Genomic DNA, 21,291 nt, shown 5'->3' with positions numbered 1-21,291 from the left:
CGGCGCAGGAGGGGAAGGCTCTCTATGAGGTGGATTGATTCAGTGACTGGGATAATCGGGATGGGAGTGTAGGAGACGGTGTGATTGGCACAGGACAGAGCGGAGTTTAGGGCTGTTGTACATAGGGTCGCTATGAGTCGCAGGCGACTCGATGGCACATAACAACAACATAATGATTGATTCTTTTGGGGAGAGAAGGTTGATATCAGGTTCCCAGTTCATATATTTTCCTCTTCAGTATGATTTGTCATTTCCTCTTTGATCCCTTACATAAGATGAAAAGTGTAGTAAAGGTGAACACATCTGTTTTCTCTTAGAATTTACTAGGACATCGAATGTAGCATACCCTATAAAAATATATTAAAATTTTTGAACTTTTAAAGATTATTTCCTCAAATAATAAAGAAAAGGAAATCTAATATATTCTGTTTTTGGTTTTTGTCACATAGTAAATGTTTGATTTTGTGTGTAAACAATTGAGTAAATCTTATATTTCATATATAGTAGTCAGTGAAAAATGATAAATAGCCAACAAAAAGGAGTATTTGGTGTCTTGATAACTTCTCTTTTTCTGAAGTTTTTTTATAATTTTGGCATCATTGTACTTGGTGTTTCTTTATCAATTTATAAACCTTAAATGTTCATTCTTTCTGAAGTGGTTGTTAATATTCATTTGTATTTCATAATATAGTAACTACTTTGTTGTTAGAGGTTGGAACATGCTAAAACTAGAGTTCTTTTTATCTCTTCACCACTTATATTTCCCCGGAGGGTGTGAGTTGTGTTGACTGTAAATTAGTGAATACTCAGTGACAATTTAGAAAGCAAGTGAAAAGGTTTATTAGGGAAATGCAAAGGAGGCATGGTTGTTGAAAGATATATAGGCTGTGTAGAAGAGTTAAAGAGAAAAGTAAAGAAAGGGGGAGAAACACCCATGGTGGTCAAGGTGGACCTGAACCTTTTGGCATGCTGCTAGGAATAGGAGAGAGCAGCCTCAGGTGGGCCTTACTGTGTACTGGCTCCCACTCTTGTGAGTCTGATCATAGCCCAGCCCCACCTAGGGACCGGTGAGATTGGTGGAATGAGGGGATCCCCTGTATTCCTAAGTAGGGGCTTCTACACCTTGATGCATCTGTATTTGGCTTCTCTTCTGATTTTCTCTGAGGAAACTGGCTTTTATTCATCTCCTACGGGATTTGGGGAGAGAGAGGGACTGCTCAGGTAGCAATTCTATCCCTTGACAGAATATTTTCCTTTCTTTATTAATCACAGTAGTTTAGAAGCATGTGTCTTTGTTTGTTATTTACATACTTGAGTGGTTAACATTTGTACTATCTTACTTAGTTTTTTCTTAAGAGTGTTTGCTGTTTTGTATGCTTGTAGTACATTATGTTTTCTTTTTAATGTTTGGTTTGTGTTTTTTTTTCTCCTGTTCTCAGTTGTGGGTGTATATTTTATGTAAACTTGGAATTTATGTGGGTTTGAGGTACAGGTGTAGTGACTAGGCTACCAGAGTTCCCTAAAAGTGATTTTTCCTTAAATGGAAAATGTTAATGTACCTGCATGTCACATTGACTATAAAATTTCATATGCATAAATACCTCAAGGCTACTTTTTGTAATAATGTGGTATAGTTGATTTTTTTTTAACTCTGGGCAAAACCAGGACGTGTTTATTCTGTTTAAGATTCTAGAAGTTGGTGATTATGCAATCTTATGACCTATTCTTACACTTTCTTCATATCATGGTTCATCTTAACCATTTGCATGCCTTTGTTTTCTTGAATTAGAAAGAAATCTCAGTACTATCTTTCTCATCTTTTGCTCATTTTAGTATAGTTTCTCTGTTCTTGGCTCAGTGTCTCAGGAGATACATCATTCATTACATGAGAAGCTTGTGACTCTCAATCCCAGTTGCCCTCCTGTTCTTTCCTCTGTAGGACAGCCCATGTATTCTCGTGAACATGGTGCTGCTGCATCTGAGCGACTTCAGTTGGGGACACCACCTCCTCTGTTGGCAGCTCGTTTGGTGCCACCTCGAAACCTCATGGGAACCTCCATTGGGTACCATACCTCAGTCTCCAGCCCCACCCCTCTGGTCCCAGGTAAGCTGCACAACAGATGGTCATCTACCTTGTTGATCTTTTTTTATTTTAAGCTGACCAGGCCAAGAGGTGGGCTGTCATGTCCTGATTTGCAGTTGTTACAAATTCCCTTTAAAAGGCTTAGTTTCATTTCTGTTTCCCTCCTTCCTTGATTTGTCCCTGGTGACTTGATAGATGATGAAGCCTCTTGTGTGTCTGTCATCTCTGGTGTCCTCTATTTATTTTCGTGCCTTGGTTACAAAAACCATATTTGTTCCTTGAGCTGGATATGGATAGGAACATAATATTAACTTGAGTATTTTCTAATCAATTATATTTTATGAGAAAAATTATAGTAGTTGTTATTTAAAATTAAATAAAAGCAAATACTTGGTTTCTTGGTGATCACATATGAGCATATGTTTTTCTCTGCCACTTGTATGTAATACTTGTATATAATGTAGGATTTGTGATACTATTCTTTCCTGTTTACTTGTGCATTTTTTTGAGGATCTGTGGAGTGTTCTGTGGGTGCCTCATGAGGTTTTTAAAGATTTCTTTACCTTTAGCTCTCATAATAATGAACTGAAGGGCTTATAACTTTCTTGGGGTTTATTTATTTCAAGTTGTAGAATAAGATCATTTGATTTTGTAGCTTTTTAAAAAATATGCTTTAACTTAGACAGTAGGATATTTTCTCTGAAGGGTATCAGTAAATGAAAACTGAAATTTCTTAATCATACTTTATTCATACTGTTCTCTGAATGACAGAAGTGATTGAATAGTAATAAAGATTTGAGTATGTCTTACAGCTGAAACTTAATATGAGCAATATTGATTAATTGTAATTGTTTTAAGGCATAATGCATAGGAGTGATTGAGTAAAACAATAAAAATAAACTAGACAGAAAAGATTACTAAGAGAGAGACACAGTTACTTCTAAATTGTAGTGATGAAAATAATCATTGTTTTCAGTCAGTCTTAACTCTGCTTTTATATAGGATGAAAAGGCCTGTTTGCCATTTCAAGGTCCAATGTTCAGATATTTTACAAAATCCTAACAGAAGAAAGAGTTACTTAGTGTTATACTTTTTAAAACTAAATTTTAAATCATAAATGATATTAATTTTAAAGTGGCATTGATGAAGAGAGTAATAATTATACTTGTGTACCTTATTTTTTTGTACCAGCATCACAAGGAACAAATAACTATTTTAAAAATTATCTTATCAACTCAGAATTTTACCTTCTTTCAACATTTCATATACTTAAACCTGAAATAATCTTAGAGAATTAGTAAAGACTAACATTCCTACACAACTTTGAGGGGGGTCACTTATAACTTTGCCAGAGAGTAGGGGGATCAAATAATGTCTCCCAAAACAGAATGAGGTAATGATTCCTCATCAAGCTCTACACAATACGATTGGAATTCAAAACACTAAAGGTAGCATTTTGCCCAGTGTTCCTCATCCAGATGTCAAAGATTAAAGCACTTTTTTCTCACTAATCAAGTGGTCATTTCTGAAACCAGAAGAACTTTAATCTTGCCTACAACTGTGTTGGCCCAGGCACTGTGTCAAGAATTGGAGCTGAGAAGGCATACCAGGCATGCAATCCTTCAAGCAGGTAGTCATTTCAGGGAGGAGTCTGCTAGTCAGAAAGTGCCCCAGCCACATTTTCCAATAGAGCAGTAAACTTAAAACTGCTTTTCTGATAATTGTTGTTGAGTGTCTAGACCTTTTAGGGAAATCTGTAGGAAAGATTGAAATTGTCAGCTATTCTGGTTTGCTTAGATCCACAGTCAACACCCCTGGTAACAGTAAAAAAACCCCCACATCAGAAAACACGTTGCATTGGGAAAATCTGCTGTCAAAAATATCATGGAAGTGCTAAAAAGCAACAACTTCAGTTTGAAGACTAAGGTGTACCTGATGCAACCATGGTCTATTCAGTTACTTTTAATGTGTCTGAAAATTGGACTGTGAATAAGGATGCTAGAGACAGAAGAAGAATTGATGCCTTTGAATTGAGGTTTTGAAGAATACTGGATATCCCATGAATTGCCAAAAGAACAAACCAGTTTATCTTAGAGGAGGTGCAACCAGGGTATTTCTTAAAGGCAAGGATGGTGAAACTTCATCATAGTGCTGAAACATACTTTGAGTATGTTACAAGAAGGAGCCAGTTTTGGAAGAAGGCATCATGCTGGGAAATGTGGAAGGTTGAAGGAGAAGAAGACCTTCAACAAAATAGATCTGTAACATTGTTCTAGAGCAGATCAGAAATTGTGAGGATGGCACAGAATAGGGCAAGGTTAAAATCTGTTGTTCATAGGGTAGCTGTGGATCATAGTCAACTCAGTGTTGCCTAACACCAGGGCTAGTAGCGAGCTGCACTGATAACCCAAGGCCATGCCTCTTTCAAATCTCTCATTGGCTCTGTAAGGAGTAGGAGGGGGAAGCAAGTGATCTCCTCTCCTGTGATATACAACTTCTGAAATTCTAGAGAGGGTTATGGTGCAGTTGCAGTGAGAGACATGAGCTATTTAGTTCCGAAGAAAACGTCATAAAAGCAAGCTCTTGTTACTGTATTTTGTATTTTTCTTCACCCTCCTTTGCCCTTTCTCTCTTCTGCTCTTCTTTTCCTTTAAGCAGTCAAATAATCAAAGATTAAATTTATAAATTTTGTGAATGTTTAATATTCCAATCAGGAAAAGCAAGCCTAAAATATTTTTCTAGATGATTTTCAGTGACCCAGAGTAGATGTATATACTTGATCTGTTTACAAAGAATACTATGATGTTGTGGTTGCTGTGATGCTGAACACTGTGACACTGATGTGTCAAATGTGATAATGGTTACCCATGGTGGACAGTGTTTGGTGGGGCTCTCCTATTAAAACTAGCTTGGAAACAGGAGTGGCATCCACTTCTGAAATAGCTTGCCTCCGGAAACTCTTAGGAACTTGAAGAAATGATAAAAGTTATACAGGTGTCCAGGTCTTTCATTCATACGGTCGCTTTGAGTCGTCAACGACATGATGGCACTTAACAACAACAATCACCTTAATATTTTAGCTGTTCTATTGGGATATGTTTTATGTGTGAAGCCAGCTATTTTTTCCTCCAATTTAAAGTACAGACAACAAAGTGAATTTTTTCCCAATTAAAAAAGATTTATGAATTAGTGAAACATAATAGGTAACAGGAAATTCAACCAGTCCTTTATATATGATATTCATGACATGAACATTTGTTTTTAAATATGTTCATTATCATTTTAATTAGAGAGTTTATATACAGAATAAAACTGAATAGGTTTATCATCAGTTTTGTGATAGATTTCTTTTACTTCCAACAGGCATATCTGTGTAATGTAACTCAAAGACAATTATATGTGAATTGATAATGTATTTCCTTATGAAAACAAATTAGCAATTGTTTATTTCATAGTAATGAAAAATTGTTAACCTGTCTCTAATTGTTTCCCTCAGACGCATATGAACCTGATGGTTATAACCCAGAAGCTCCTAGTATTACCAGTTCTGGTAGATCTCAGTACAGACAGTTCTTCTCAAGAACACAGACACAGCGCCCAAACCTGATTGGTCTAACATCTGGAGATATGGATGCAAATCCAAGAGGTGAATATGTCTTGAAACTTTTTTTGAGTTTAAGTATTATTTAGGGATTAAAGTTTAGTCTCTTGCCCTCACAAACTTTAAAGATCTGCGTTTCATGAAAATAATATTCAGGATTTGAAGCATAGTAAAATTATCATGCATTTATTTTTTGTACCACATTTTCAGTGTTTTTATAAAGCTTAGTCATAAACCTTAATAATAAAATTAAACTTGTGAAAACATTTAGTAGCTACTACCCAAAAATGAAAAGTAGCTTTTTTCTTATTACAGATGAAGATAACTGAGTCTTAAGAGGTTAAAAATTTAACCAAGATTACACAGTTTTTATAAGACAGAATGGCAGTTTGAAACTGTGATTTCCTAATTATAGGGAATATGCCCCTTCTGTGTTTCTCTCTCTCTCTCTGTTTTATTACCAGTTTATGTGCATTTAATTAGAATCATATTCTTAATGGGGTTTTTTTCTATCTATATATTTATACATTATATTCTATAATCCTTTTCAATGAGGTCAGATGTAGCTTGGGTACTATAGGCTTACAGTGTCATCTTTATCAAATCATTGAACCTTTTGTTATATTTCTTTCCTTTGTTATAAAGCATTGTAATAAACTTAGACAGCATCAAGTCTTAATGGTAACTGTTTTAAGAAATTATTATATACTAGATTCTAGAAAGCTTTATGCTTTCACATGATTTGCTGTCTTTTCTGTTAACTTTCTGAAAATGTAATCCCTAAAAGAGTTGGACTCATGTTCCTATTCATTAATTTCTATAAAAGGTCTAGTCTAATTGGTGATCTGTAGTCAGTCTAACTCATTGACAATGGAAATAGTACTGATTGAGATGATGGTGGTGGTACCTATTCAGAATGTTGAATGAATGAGTATTTACGTCATTTCTTTGACTGTTACACAGATGAAATGGAATGTATTATTTCTCTTGTTCTTACTCCCATGACTTGTCCTACATATGATGTTTTTCATTGCTGATTTTATTTTTGGTGGATTTTCTGAGTTACGAGAAATGCTTAGGGTACAATAGGCAGCATTTTGTGTAGTTATTACTATTGTGGTTCAGTATCCCCTCTTAACTAGCGACATGTAACCTCATCCACCTACAGATTTCTAAAGTAAATCTTTCATATTTTCATCTTAGCTGTTGTTGGTGAAATATGCCAAGTATAGTATTAACTTTGGATTTTCTTTCTAGATGTTTAGTTTAAAATACATTAAACCTACTGAAAATTAAAGGAAATATAATAAGTACTCAAATAGTGAAAAGAATAGTCTTGGCACTATTTTCTTGCTCATTGTACACATTTCTGCCTTTTTTAAAAATTGGGATTAGTATTTATTTTCATTATGCTCCAAGATATTACAGAACTAGAAATTAAAAAATTATAATTAGTATAAAACAAATTTATTATCATTATTCAGGCATTAGCACAATTCAGATAAATAAATGATCACACAAGGCTCAGATACTCTAAAGTGCTATCTTAACATCACATGGAGGGAGCTCTGGTGGCCTAGTGGCAAGAAGCTGCACTGCAATCCCCGAGGCACACAGTTCAAATCCACCAGATGCTCTGCTGGAAAAGGAGGGACAATCTCCTCCTGTACCAGTCAGATCCGATTTGATGGTACACGCACGCAAAATAATAAAATTTAAAAAAAAAAACATCGCATGGATACTATAAAATGATAAAGAAGTAAGAATTATAGTTGTTCTTGTTTACTGTAGAGTTAGAACTGACCCATAGCTGACTCTCTGGTAGGTTTTCAGAAGCACTTAATCACATGGGAGGAGATTGTCCAGCCTTCCCCTTTGGAGCAACTGGTGGCCTTGAACTGCATGCCTTTGGGATTACAGCACAGCTTCTTTCCACTAGGTGACCAGAGCTCCCTAAAATTACAGTACATGGGATAATACTACAAAAAAATACAGTTGTGATAGATTCCTGTAGGAAAGGACACCTGCCACCCCTATTTTTTAATTTTTAAAGTTATACCTTGGGAAATAATAATAACGTACTATATATCAGAACCAAAAATAAAATACATTCCTTGAAGTTACAGTGCTCAACAATATTCTAGATGTGTTCTAAAAGACCATGCCTGGCAAGAATCTTAAGGAGAGACAAAAAAGGCCTGCAGTGGCTGCATAGTGGAGTGGAGTTGAGGGCAGGGACTATATAACAATGAAAGAATTTTTCTTTTACTTTTCAAAGAGAAGAGTGAATTAGGGGGAGGGGTGAGCAGGGAGAAAAGTGCAACAATGAGTGGAAATCCAAAGTCTCTGTAAACTTTCATTAAAATTAATTTTAAAAAAGGCTTTCAGTGATGCTTAGAGTGAGAAAGAGGGAGAAAAATTCTTTACCAATTTCTAGAATAATTCCATTAAACAATTTATAACATTAACAAGAGACTTTTAAATGGAGGGGAAAGAGCCTCATTTCAGCTTTGTATAAAGGATGTCCAAATCATCACACTCTAAATTCTGAAAGATACTCTTCACTCCTTTACATGAACTCTTTTTCACCCCCACCCCTGATATCTTCAGAAGGCTTTACCAAAAACAATTCTGTTTTTTATCATCCAACACCAACCAAAGGCATTAAGGAAAACAACAGAATCTGCATACTGGTCAGTTCTAAAAACACATGTTTTGATATGAATCACGAGATTTAGGCATATCTGATATCCTCTTTCTGCACACACATCTTACTTTCCCCAAGTATACTGATACCATCGTTAGTACTGTGAGAGAATATGATGAGTTTTATCCTCTCTTCTTCAGTCATTTGCTCACTGACAAGTTGCTTTGGTAGACATTGATAGCAGAAATTATTTAGGACACTTGGTAAAACTATGAGGAAAAAAAGTTTAATTTTTGAGTTACTGTAACCTATTAGAATAAGCTTCTGCATACCAAAAGAATCCACCTTATAGATAGTCCTCTATTCATTTCAGAAGGGAGAAAAATGTGATTTAAGAAGAAAAGGAAAACAATTGTTGTCACTGTAGTTAAGTGCCATTGAGTCATAATGACCCTATAAATAAAAGACCTGAACCCCTGGTCTATAACTATCTGTGTTTCTCTATGTTCATCCAGAGGCATGCTGTTTAGGAAGTGGATGACACTCTTGCTTCCAAGCCTGTCTCAATTCTGAGAGCTCCACCAAAGTACATGATGAGTAACTATTATGGCATTTGACACACCAGTGGCACAGCGTTCAGCATCACAACAACCCCAAATTACTTCAGTACAGCAAATTGACAGAGCAGTGCTATACCATTTAGAAGAATGTTCCTCCCAAATACAGTTAACACCAGCAGCAGGAGGGGCCAACCACCTTTTAAATACAAGGCCCACCCACCAGGTCCTGGTTGACTGTAAACAGCAGGCTTCACAGCTCATTGTTTGCCAAATCTGGCAAATCCAATCAGCCTCAGACCTGAGTGAAGGAAAAAAAAATCAAACCAACCAGTCCACACCCAACTCTCAATCAAAACAAGAGAGCCCACCTTCCAGAAATTAACCATTTCACATATGAGCCTCCAAAACTAGAGACTTAGTGGGGGGGTGGGGGTGGGGGTGGCGCAACAACCTTAGATTAAGCAAATACAGTAAAATATTAACTTTGTTGTTGTTATATGCCATCGAGTCACCTGTGACTCATAGTGACCCTATGTACAACAGCCCTAAACCCTCCTCTGTCCTGTGCCAGTCTCACTGTCTCTGACACACCCATCCTGATTACCCCAGTCACTGAATCAATCCACCTCATAGAGGGTCTTCCTCTCCTGCATTATCCCTCCACCCTACCAAGCATGATGTCCTTCTCCCAGGACCGGTCCCTCCTTGCAACATGTCCAAAGCATGTCAGACAAAGCTTCAGAATCCTTGCCTACCAGGTGCAGCCCGTTTTAACCTTCTCCTGGATGAACCTGTTCATTTTCTTAGCAGTCCATGATATATTTTTTCTGCCCATGAAATGCCCCTCAAAAGAATAATTTACACATAGGCAAATACAAAAAGCACTTTATTCCAGAATATCCACAAGTGGAGACTTTCTCCCTCAGTAGGAAGGTGGCGAGGGAAAAAGCCCCGAGTCCCGCCCCCATAATTGCTTTTAAGACTTTCCTGGGTGCCACTGTCGGGGTGGGGAGATTGATATCGTGGTTGGTGAGTCGGGAAATTAGTCATGTGGGTCTGCTTTTGACCGGCTGGCTACTTTGCCCGCCTTTACTCTTTTTGTGTCACATAGACACTAGTTAATTCTTTACTTTGCAAGGACAGATAAGACTTTCCCCGGGGCATTTGTGTTTGCCTTAAGCTAAGAATTTTTATGGCTCACTTCTGCTTCTGGTATTAATGGGGGTTTATAAGAAATGGGGTTTACACTGTCCCTCAATTTAATACTCTTCCCCAGCACATAGCTCAAAGGCATCAATTAGTCATTGTCCAGCTCTCTGATGCATAGCAAGTGATTGCAAAGACCATTGCAGGTGCACCTTAGTCTCCAGAGTGACACCATTGTTTTTCAATACTCTGGAGAGGTCCCTAACAGCAGACTTTCTCATCACAATACATCTTTTAATTTCCTGGCTGCTGGTACTAAGAGTGTTGACTATGGAGCCAAGCAAACGAAAGCTGTTAACAATCTCAATTTCTTCACGATCCATCCTGATGATCTTGTGGTGAGAATATTTGCTTTCTTGATATTGAGCCTCAATCCATATTGAATGCTACAGTTCTTGACCTTTGGCATACTGGTGCCGAGAGTATTGACTGTGGAGCCAAGCAAACTAAAGCTGTGAACAATCTCAATTTCTTCACTATCCATCCGATGCTACCAGTTGGTCCAGTGGTGAGAATCTTTGTCTTCTTGACATTGTGCCTCAATCCATATTGAAGGCTGCAGTCCCTGACCCTCAGCAGCAAGTGCTTCAGGTCCTCCTCAATTTCAGCAAGCAGGGTTGTGTCATCTGCATATCGCAGACTGTTGATAGGTCTTTCACCAATCCTGATGCCACATTTCTCCTCATAGACCCCAGCTTCCCAGACGATCTGTTTTGCATACAGGTTGAAAAGGTATGGAGATAGGATGCATCCCTGGCTTACGCCCTTCCCAATTTTGAACCATGCAGTGTTTCCTTGCTCTATTCTGACTACTGCCTCTTGGTTCAAGTATAAGTTTCACATTAGCATGATCAAGTGTTCTGGGATTCCCATTCTTCTCAGAGTCAGCCACAGTTTGTTGTGATCCATACAGTCAAATGCATTTGCATAATCAATGAAGCACAGATAGACATTACTCTGGTAATCTCTGCTTTTAGCCAAGATCCATCTATCATTAGGTACAATATCCCTAGTACTATGATCTCTTCTAAACCCAGCCTGGACTTCTGGCAGTTCTCTGTTGATGTGCTGTTCAGTCATTTTTGTATAATCTTCAGCTGAATCTTGCTTGCGTGTGATAATCAGTGATATTGTTCGATAACGCCCACACTCTGTTGGGTCACCTTTCTTTGGAATGGGGACAAACATAGATCTCTTCCAGTCTGTTGGTCAGGTGATTTTCCTCCAGATTTCTTGGCATAGCTTGGTGAGCACATCTATGGCAGCATCTTTTAGTTGAAATTTGTCATTTGGTATACCATCTACTCCTGGGGCCTTATTATTTGCCAGTTCCTTCAAAGGAGCCTGAACTTATTTCTTCATCACCATAGGCTCTTGCTCTTATGTTGGCACTGCAATCCTAGAGATGTGTGGTTCTAATCCACTCGATGCTCTGCTGGGGAAGGAGAGACAATCTCTTCCTGTACCAAGCACATCCGATTTGACGGTACGCACAATAAAAATAAAATTAAAAAAATACTAATACTGTAGGAAATCAGCAGGGGAAGAACAGCCTACCTCGTCGGGAAATTTCACATAGAAAAACAAACTTTATATTCCTTATATGTTGCATAAGAGTAATTAAAAGTCACTTTACATCCAAAGGGGCAGAAAGTCACTTAAACATATTTCTGCAAGGTAAAGCATTTACTTCTTGAAATGAGCACTCGAGAATGGGGGAAAAGGCAAGAAAACATCACTCAAAGAAGTCCTCAAACATGTGCTGTCCCATTCATTGCTCCGTATGCTTCCTTCTCCTCCCATGTTGTTTGGGCCACCAGCTCTGGTCACTGGCTAACTTCCTTATAATAGTTGGCCAGCCACCATAACAACAAGGTTATCTGTCACTTTTTCAGATTCATTATCTTCCCAGTGGTGCAGAGCCACAGCTGCCTGATGGAGTAGAGAGTCATCATCTGACTCACTGGTTTCTTTCTCCAAGCCTCTTCTATTAGCGGTGGTGACAGGAGCAGCTGCCCCTGCAGAACCAGTGGTGGCAGAAGGCATCTTCTCATAAATGAAGAGTGCTTGCATGACTTCCTCAGTACTCAGTCCTGCACAGCCATCTCTGTGGTCCTGAAACAAGGCTTTATCTATCCCACCTTCCTTCATGTCTTCAGAACTGTATATCCCTTGCACAGTGCTTCCTCTCAACAAAATGAATCTCTTTTTGGCAGATTTCTTCTCCAGGAAGGTTTGATGAAGATCTTGGTCATCTATGTTGATGACAGCTTTCTGGGTGTGTAAGTCCTTATAAGAGGGACCTGTGGTAGCCTATGCTTCCTGGTGTGTCTACCTGCCAGGTCAGCAGCTCCAGCTGTAGCTGCTGCATATTCTTTTCTGTTTCAGGGCTGAGATTTTTATGGGTTCTGGTTCAAGTATTTCATAAGCCAAATTAACATCCTGTGTCTCCCAAAGTAGTATGTACATAGTTTCAGTTTGTTCGTTAAACCTTGCCCAAAAGTGTGCGTGCATCTTTTTTTGGCATTGCTGTTTCATTCTCTTCTACCTCTGTCTTATAAAAAGTACAGTGGCAAGTTCTTGGCTAACCTCTTTAAGGCTGCAGGAACCTTGGTGAGGACATCTGGGTCTGCCATGTTCAGCAGCAAACTTCAAAATTACCAAAGTAGCACACAGGCTGCTCCAGGGTCAGTGGTTCTTTGGAGGATCAAGAGCTGCGGGTAGTGATGAGAATCCTTGAACACTTCTACTGCGCTCTTTCTTTTATTACCTCAGCTATCAGCTCAAGTGAGCACACCGACTGCCTTATTCAGCAGATTTGTGATTTTTTGTTTGTTGGTTTTTTTGTTTGTTTGTTTTCTTGTTGTGTATCGAATCAGATAGACTGGCACAGGAGGAGATTGCCCCTCCTTCTTCAGTGAGCATCTGGTGGTGCCTTTGGTTTTGCAGCGCAGCTTCTTGCCATTAAGCCACCAACGCTCACTAGATTTCTGCTTTTTGACACATTTCACTGTCCATAGGTTTGACACAGTAACTTTGTGGCATAGTATAGAACTGCCCTCCAGGGTTTCCTGGGCTGTAAATTTTTACGGAAGCATAAACTCACATTTTAATCTCAGACACTTAACTACTGTGCCACTAGAGCTCTCTTTGCATTACACAAGGACTCTTGTATAAATATACATTGTTGTTGTTGTTGTTATGTGCCGTTGAGTCATTTGCGACTCATAGCGACCCTATGCACAACAGCCCGAAACCTTGCTCTATCCTGCGCCAACCGCACTGCCTCCGATAACACCCATCCCGATTACCCCAGTCACTGAATCAATCCATCTCATAGAGGGTCTTCCCCTCCTGCGCTGTCCCTCCACCCTCCCAAGCATGATGTCCCTCTCCAAGGATCCATCCCTCCTGGCAACATGTCCAAAATATGTCAGACGAAGGCTCAGAATCCTTGCCTCCAAGGAGTTGCTTGGTTTAATCCTCTCCAAGATGAGTCTGTTTGTTTTCCTGGCAGTCCATGGTACATTCAGTACTCTTCTCCAGCACCACAGCTCAAAGGCATCAACTCTCCTTCTGTCCTCCCTAGTCATTGTCCAATTCTCTGACGCATAACAAGCGATTGCAAAGACCATGGCCTGTATCAGGCGCACCTTAGTCTCCAGAGAGACACCGTTGCTCTTGAGTACTTTAGAGAGGTCCCTAACAGCAGACTTTCCCATCGCGATACACTTTTTGATTTCCTGACTGCTGGTGCCAAGAGTGTTGACTGTGCAGCCAAGCAAACTGAAGCTGTGAACGATATACATAGCCTATAAATATATATACATATAATAAATGGGTGCACATACACACATTAAAAAATAACTTGAGAGTAATTCTGTTCATAAATACTTTCATTTACATCTAAGAATTAAACAATCTTACAGAAGTACAATATTGTTATCACATATGAAAAACATAATTTCATAAAATCATAATATGCAACACCCCATTTGTATAATGTGGTGAGCTGCTTATTGAATCACATCAGAATGCATATAATATCAGTATGCTCCTTTATTAGGAGCTCTGGTGGTGGAGTAATTGGATCTTGACTGATCTCTGAGAGGTAGACAGTTCATACTTACCAGCCATAAGTGTTAAATATTGTGCTTCTGTAAAGATTTACAGCACTGGAAGCTATATGGATTAGTTCTACTCTGGTTTATAGGGTCATTGTGTATAGAATCTGCCACAGCAATGGATTAGGTTTGGTTTGGGGCCCTTTTTATTGGCATTACTTTTAATCGTTTGTGGTTAGAATTATTCAAACGAACCTCATTGCTGTGACTGGGAACCAACTTAAAGTTGATCTCCAGTGTGCTTTTAGAAACTGTAAATTGCTTGGGAGGAATAGGCCGTTTTTCTTCAAGGAATGGATGGTGGATTTGAATTTCAAGAGAGGCCCCATCTTTGGATTATCCAAGCATCTCCCTGTAGACCACCCCATAGTGTATCCTAACTTTCCTCCCTTTGAATGAAGGGGGGGAATTAAGTTTACAGAATAAATTAGTTTTTCATTCAAACAATTATATTCATTTTTTAGGCATTAATGATGGTAAATACATTGTAGCATTTTCTCTTGGTGATTCTTGTTTCCATTAATCCTTCTGTTCTGCTCCTTCCTGCCTTCTGAGCTTTAATTCCTAGGAAAATACTGCCCTTTTGATCTTGAATTTCTGATTATCCTAAGGAGGGAGTTTCTTTATTGTTATTTCTCTATTATATTTATTGCTTGACTAGAAGTTAAAAGTGATAGGCATAAGTTCCGTTCCAGGCTCCAAGAGTGTTTAAGAACCATACTCTTAGGGATTTCACTAGTCTCTATGAGACCAACAAGCTGTTACTGAGTTTAATTCCACATTTTTCATCTGTTCTGCTCAGGATGGTCTCCCGAGAGCTCTATATAACAGTTGGCTGTGATGTCAGGGTTGTGGTGGTTGAGGTTGATGTGGTTTTATTAGTCCTTTAGGGAACTTCAGTCTAGTCGGGACCTCTTGCAGTATAATCTCCAGGGAGTTTTGTTCCTAACTCTAAGACTGGGCCTCTCTGGCAGTTTGAATCCACCAGTGGCTCCTTGAGAGAAAGATGGGATTTCTCTTCTGAATGACTGAGTTTTAGAGTTTTTTGATTTTGATAAATGTAGAAATACCATCTGTCAAACCTGTGTTCAGTTACAGGTGTAGTTTCTTTCACCTATTCATATCTGTTCATCTTCCCTGTATGGCTATCCATCCACAGTGGATAGCTAGCCGTAATGTAGAGTAATACTGTTAAATGCAAGATTGTGTGTGTAATAATGTTTTCATTTGTTGACTGTTTCTCTTGTGTGTCTCTAAGTTCCTTCCATATCTTTAGAAAGAGATACTGTGCTGATCATCTCCTTATTGGATTGCCTTTCCTTTCATCCAACTTAGTATGTATTTGTTATCTCTTTACTCTTACCCGTTTGCCTCTCCTCCATCAATATTTCTTTACATCCACCAGTTAATATGTTTGAGATTGCCCATAACTTTCAGGAAAAAGAGGTAGTGCTAGGTATTTCTGAAAAGAAAAATGGTTTTAATTGCCTGTTATTTGCAGTGCCTTTTCATTTTGTATGAAATATCTTAATCATTTGAAGCTCCCCAAAGAAAAGGCGTCATCAGTAATGTGAAGTTTTATTTCCAACAGCTGCTAACATTGTTATCCAGACTGAACCACCAGTCCCCGTCTCAATTAATAGCAACATCACCAGAGTTGTTCTTGAACCAGATAGCAGAAAAAGAGCTGTGAGTGGTTTGGAAGGACCACTTTCGAAAAAACCTTGGCTGGGAAAGTAAGTTAATTTCTTATTTAATAACATCTGATCAGTGTTTTATTGCCATTTTGTTTTGCATTAGTAAACTTATAAAATGAAAAGTTGTCATTAATCATTGCTTTTCAAACTATGTATCTCAAAGTTAGGTTTCTAAGAAAGCTCTATAAGTTGGAAAGCTAACAGTATTTATACTAGATACTTGTAATTTGTCTACCTATTTCTAGGTCTAACTCAATTTTAGGAATTGTTGAAACATTGAAAATTAATAGAAAAGAAGGAAAAGTGCGTTAAAAGCTTGCAGGTGGTAATCCAAGTCACTGCAGTTGGTCTCTGTTTGACTGGAACAGCAGTGGAAAAAGAAAGCAGAAATAAGAGAAGTGTATAGAATGTGTGCCTAATTGCTTCTGTGAATAACTGTCTCCTTTGCCATGAGAGCAGAAGTAGATGGTATTTGACTCCATTACTGAATATTTTGTCAAAAATTCTTTAGAAGAATCTTGATCTGAAAGAGGAAAATGCAGAATAGAATTGAAAATGTTCATGGAGTCTAGTCTTTCCAGAACACTGGATGCTGAAAAACCACTTGAAGCTATTGCCCTGAGATAATCTATTTTTTAAAAAAAATTTTTTTTCTGAGATAATCTTGAACCTTTAACCAAATATAACCCCTGAAGTCTTCTTAAAAGTAAACAGATTAGCTCAGCTAGTGAAAAATACCTGCTGCCTTCAGTGTTAATATTCTTTCAAGATGTATACGGATTAAAAAAAGTACTTGGTGACTGTAAAAAGAGCAGGGACTAGGGAGTTCTGATGGCCTAGTGTTAAGAAGCTGCACTGCAGTCCTCAAGGTACGCAGGTCAAATCCACCAGATGCTTTGATGGAAAAGGAAGAGAATCTCCTTCTGTGTCAGTTGGATCTGCTTCTGCAGTACACAATAAGAAAACGGGGTTGGGAGCAGGGACTACATGATGACAGCAGTATCTGGACTTTACTATCTCCACAAAGGGGGATTGTCCCTATCAGCAGCACCCATAGCACAAAACCATTTACCTGGAGGTCAGACATGCTCTTCAAACTCCCACACCTCTTTCTACTCAATCTTACTGCTTTACTGGGTCCAAAAGTCAGTGCGATAGCTCAACACTGAACCATATGGGGGACGTGAAATAGCTATAATTCAGGTTAGTAGCAGAATACATTCATTCAGTCAGGACAGCTTTCAAAATGTGCTCACAGGCATCTCAGACTTGAACCTAGCTGCTTTAGGTCATTGCTACGAAATTCTCAGTGCTCCAACAAACTTGAGCAAAAAGGTTCTTAGCTCTTGTTCCTTGATGTAGAGCAGTTCCAGGATCCATGCCATCTCACATCAGGTCTCTGGTCCTCTGCTTTAGTCACTGCCACTGTAGTAAATCTAGCCCTGCGGCTGTAAGCCTAGCTGCTGCAAGAGTTACTGGGTGCATACTGCATAGTGCTGCTTTTCTGGTAGTAAGACTCGAGTCTGCCTAGTCTTCTACTCAATTTAGTGGTGAGACTAGCCAGTTCCCTTGTGGATAGGTTAACACACCCTATTCACATAATTTCTCGCCCATACACATGGCAAAGTCAAATTCAGTGGCTTGAAAAGCCATTTTGCACAATAACTCCTTAATACCACAGTGGTGTAGTGGATTATATATGGGGCTGCTAATTGAAATGCCGGTGATTCAAATCCCCATATAGCAAAACAACTATGAGATATCATCTCACCCCAGTCAGAATAGCAAAATTTAACAGAACAGCAAACAACAAATGCTGGTGAGGTTGTAGAGAAACTGGAACGCTAATTCACTATTGGTGTAAATGTGAAATGATACAACCACTGTGGAAAGTGATGTGGTGCTTTTGCAACTTTTTGAGAAAAAAGTTTGGCCCAGCAATTTGACCCAGCAATTCCACTACTGGGAATATACCCTAAAGAGACCATAACCTCCATCCAAACAGATATATGCACACCCATGGCTTTGTTCACAATAGCAAGGAGTTGGAAACAACCTAAGTGCCCATCAACAAACGAATGGATAGAGAAGCTGTAGTATATTCACACAATTGAATACTACGCTGCATAAAGAACAAGGAACTCATGCAATATTATTCCAAATGGGTGACCCTGGAGGACATTATGCTGAGTAAAATATCTCAGTCACAAAAAGACAAATACTGCATAGTGCCACTGTTAGAAAATGGGACTGATATTGGGGTTAGGGGGAGACTGAGAAAGATGGGATAAATTATGTGTACTGCATTGAAACAGATGAGGGAGAGGAGTTTAAAAGCGATATATGATAGGGTTTTATGGTTATCACAGGAATCCAGAATTAAGGTTGCATAGGCTAGTGCATTCAGGGCGGGGAGTTTATCTTTTGCTTTTCTAAAAGAGTAGCACACTGGGGGAGGGGGGTAAAGAAAAAAGTGCAATAATGAATGAATAGCAATCTAAAATCTCTGTAAATGTTCATTAAAATTACTAAAATAAAATAAAAAAGAATGTAGGCAGCATAAAGACAGCCAAGTCTGACCTCTACCATCTATGTGTCAAAGTCAATCAATGGCTAAGGAAGCCAATAAACAATAAAGCTTAATACCACAAAAAAAATCCCCATATAGTTATGGTGTTCTGCTTTTATAAAAATAAATAAACCATGTGCAGTAGTAAGAAGGAAAGAATATAATAAGAGCCACTGAAAAATAATGGGAAATGATTTTACTGGGTATAGTTTTATGAAAAATATGTTAAGATATTTTTAAGGAAGATTGTATACTTTTTTGGTTGAAATGTAACATAAAAAAAGTTGATACAATATTCTTGCTTTAAAGTTAGATTCCTTGGAAAAAAAAGAAAAAAGATTCCTTGATAAATATGATAAATCCTTAAACATCTGATTTTTACATCTCATTTGAGCCTCCAGTGGTAACCTTTTGTCACTCAGCTTTCTTTTTCTACACCTGTGAAAGGTTGCATTTTCATAAGAATGAAGTGAAAATTATTAATATCTTCTGAAGAATGTTTAAGTCTTATAAAATATTATTTGTCATAAATATAAACTGAATTGCTTTGTGATTGGTAGGATACAAGGTCGAGACTTTTAACTATAATTTATTTCTATTCTGTCCAGGCAGGGGAATAACAATCAGAATAAAACAGGATTCTTGCGAAAGAATCAGTATACAAACACCAAATTAGAAGTTAAGAAAATCCCTCAGGAATTGAACAACATTACTAAGCTCAACGAGCATTTCAGCAAGTTTGGAACTATTATTAACATCCAGGTAAATGTGGCTATGTTATGAATACAATCATGTTCTTTGAGGGTGTTTGAAAATATTCCTGTAAGCTTGAGTAAGTGGCTATTCTGGCCATTTCCAATTTAGTAGTACAAACTCCACCTACATACCTGCATAGGCAGTTTATGAGATAAAGCTGAATTTGTGATTGTTAATTTGTTGATGTGACTCTTTTAAAAAATAAGTAATAATTTTTAAATTTTTTTTGTTTTAATGAATGTACAGAAGAGTTGGATTCTTTCTCTTTCTGTCTGTCTCTCTCTCTTTCTTGAAAATACGATTTCTTTTGTGTCTTCTCTGCAGATTTATTTCTTCCTAAGAGACACTGGGATTTTTCAGTCTCAAAAAAAATAACTTTCAATTCATTTAGACTAGGTAGCTAAGGCTTTCTGTGTTTTCTGTAATTTCTTAGTTTATAAACTTGCCTACTGACTGTGTTGAAATAGTAATTTCTTAAAAATTGTTCTAGTCTTGGAGAATTTTTGGTAGTCTAATTTGTTTGGATTTTGCTGCGTCTTTGGTAGATATTTTTAATTTGTAGTTTGGTCTTAAGTAGTAATTAGTATTAGTAGAATGCCTGTTTGTGTGGCTGCTAACCCAAAGATTGGTGGCTCACTCAGGAAAATGACCTTGTAGTCTGTTGCTATAAAGATAACAGCTTAGAAAACCTTATGGAGTACTCATACCTTGTCACATGGATTTATTCTGTAAAACCAACTCAATAACAATGTGAGATTTAATTTTTTTTTTTTCTGGAGTGCACGAATAGTACATGTTTAATGATTGCAGATACATAAAATGCAAGTGAAAAAACAAATGACCCAAATCTTTGCACTCAGCAATCACAACTGTTTAGTTTTTGGTGAAAACAGAAACTTTAAAATTTATTTATACAGAAGATTTACATATATATGCACAGATTCTTTTTGTAAATGTCTTTATACATTTAAAAATAATGTGATAAATCTGATCATACCAAACGTGTCTGGTTTTCCTCTTAAAATTTCTCTAGGTCCTTAGGGGTTCTTTATGGCATTTTAAAAGTTTTAAGTGGATTAATATAGATGAGGCATAATTTATTTAACTATTGTCTCTTGGAAAATAAGTTGTTTTATTGTATAAAAACAATGCTATGATGAACATTTTAGTGGGTAAACCTTTTATTTCTTTTCTAACCTTGCTAAGTACTTTGGTTCTTTTTAAAAGAAATTTATGTGGTAAAAGTATTTGTCACTTCAGTAATTTTACATGGATGATTCAGTGTTGCTTTGTGTTGTACAACCATCATTGTGCATTTCCGTTCTTTTATTACACTTAAGAGAAACTCAGCCTTTAAGTAGTAATAACTCCCCATTTCCCTTAACCATTAAACTAGTTGCTGTAGAGTTAACGTTGAGTCATTGTGATCCATGTATGTCCGGGTAGAACCGTGCTCTATAGGATTTTCATCTATTTTAGCTGTTTAGCCGTGGATCTGGTGACCTTTTAAGTAAGGAGTTGCACTGCCAATCAAAACGTAGATGTTTCATATCCACTTGATGCTCTATGGGAGAAAGATGGACAATCTCCCATGAAGTTTACCACCTCTGAAAGCCTACTAGAGGATCAGCGGCAAGTGAACTCTGAGTCAACAATGTTGAGTTGACTGTAGTGAAATCAAGCCTAACAGTCTTTTCCAGGAGCCTGATAAAGGAGGCTGGATTATTGCCAATATTGTGGAGAATGACTTACATTTAAAACTGTGTCTTAGCAAAGTAAGATAATTCCCACTGTTATAGTCAAAAGGCCAGATTGCTATTCAGTACTCAGTTGCCCTTGTCTTAGGAGAATAAGATTAAATTTCTAGCAAAGGACACACCGACAAAGGAGATTAATCAGAACTGACTTTGACAAGCACTGTGGCAATTGGACAATTAAAACAGACATTTGGATGGCGGGTAAGAAGAACAAACTGGGGAGGAGGGTAGAGAGAATGGTGCAGCAATGAAGGAATGAAAACCCAAAATCCTTGTAAATGTTCATTAAAA

The 21,291-nt window shown here is 37.8% G+C and overlaps 1 protein-coding gene and 1 pseudogene across 1 annotated transcript in view; one reads left to right on the top strand and one right to left on the bottom strand.

Annotated features, from left to right (window-relative positions):
- The window catches only part of RBM27 (RNA binding motif protein 27), a 118,073-nt gene that overhangs the window by 66,242 nt on the left and 30,540 nt on the right, over positions 1–21,291 (top strand). Inside the window, exons 7-10 of the mRNA XM_006891195.1 lie at positions 1,940–2,104; positions 5,580–5,729; positions 15,813–15,957; positions 19,096–19,249. Of these exons, the coding sequence (XP_006891257.1) occupies positions 1,940–2,104; positions 5,580–5,729; positions 15,813–15,957; positions 19,096–19,249 (614 nt within the window). The remainder of the gene's footprint in view (positions 1–1,939; positions 2,105–5,579; positions 5,730–15,812; positions 15,958–19,095; positions 19,250–21,291) is intronic.
- On the bottom strand, positions 11,833–15,519 carry LOC102873933 (annotated as a pseudogene).

Source organism: Elephantulus edwardii, unplaced genomic scaffold (assembly GCF_000299155.1).
Source record: "Elephantulus edwardii isolate Elephantulus edwardi_28Jun2011 unplaced genomic scaffold, EleEdw1.0 scaffold00095, whole genome shotgun sequence".
Taxonomy (NCBI): Eukaryota; Metazoa; Chordata; class Mammalia; order Macroscelidea; family Macroscelididae; genus Elephantulus; species Elephantulus edwardii.
The sequence above is the reverse complement of the archived record's forward strand: the minus strand, read 5'-3'. Positions and strand labels throughout refer to the sequence as shown.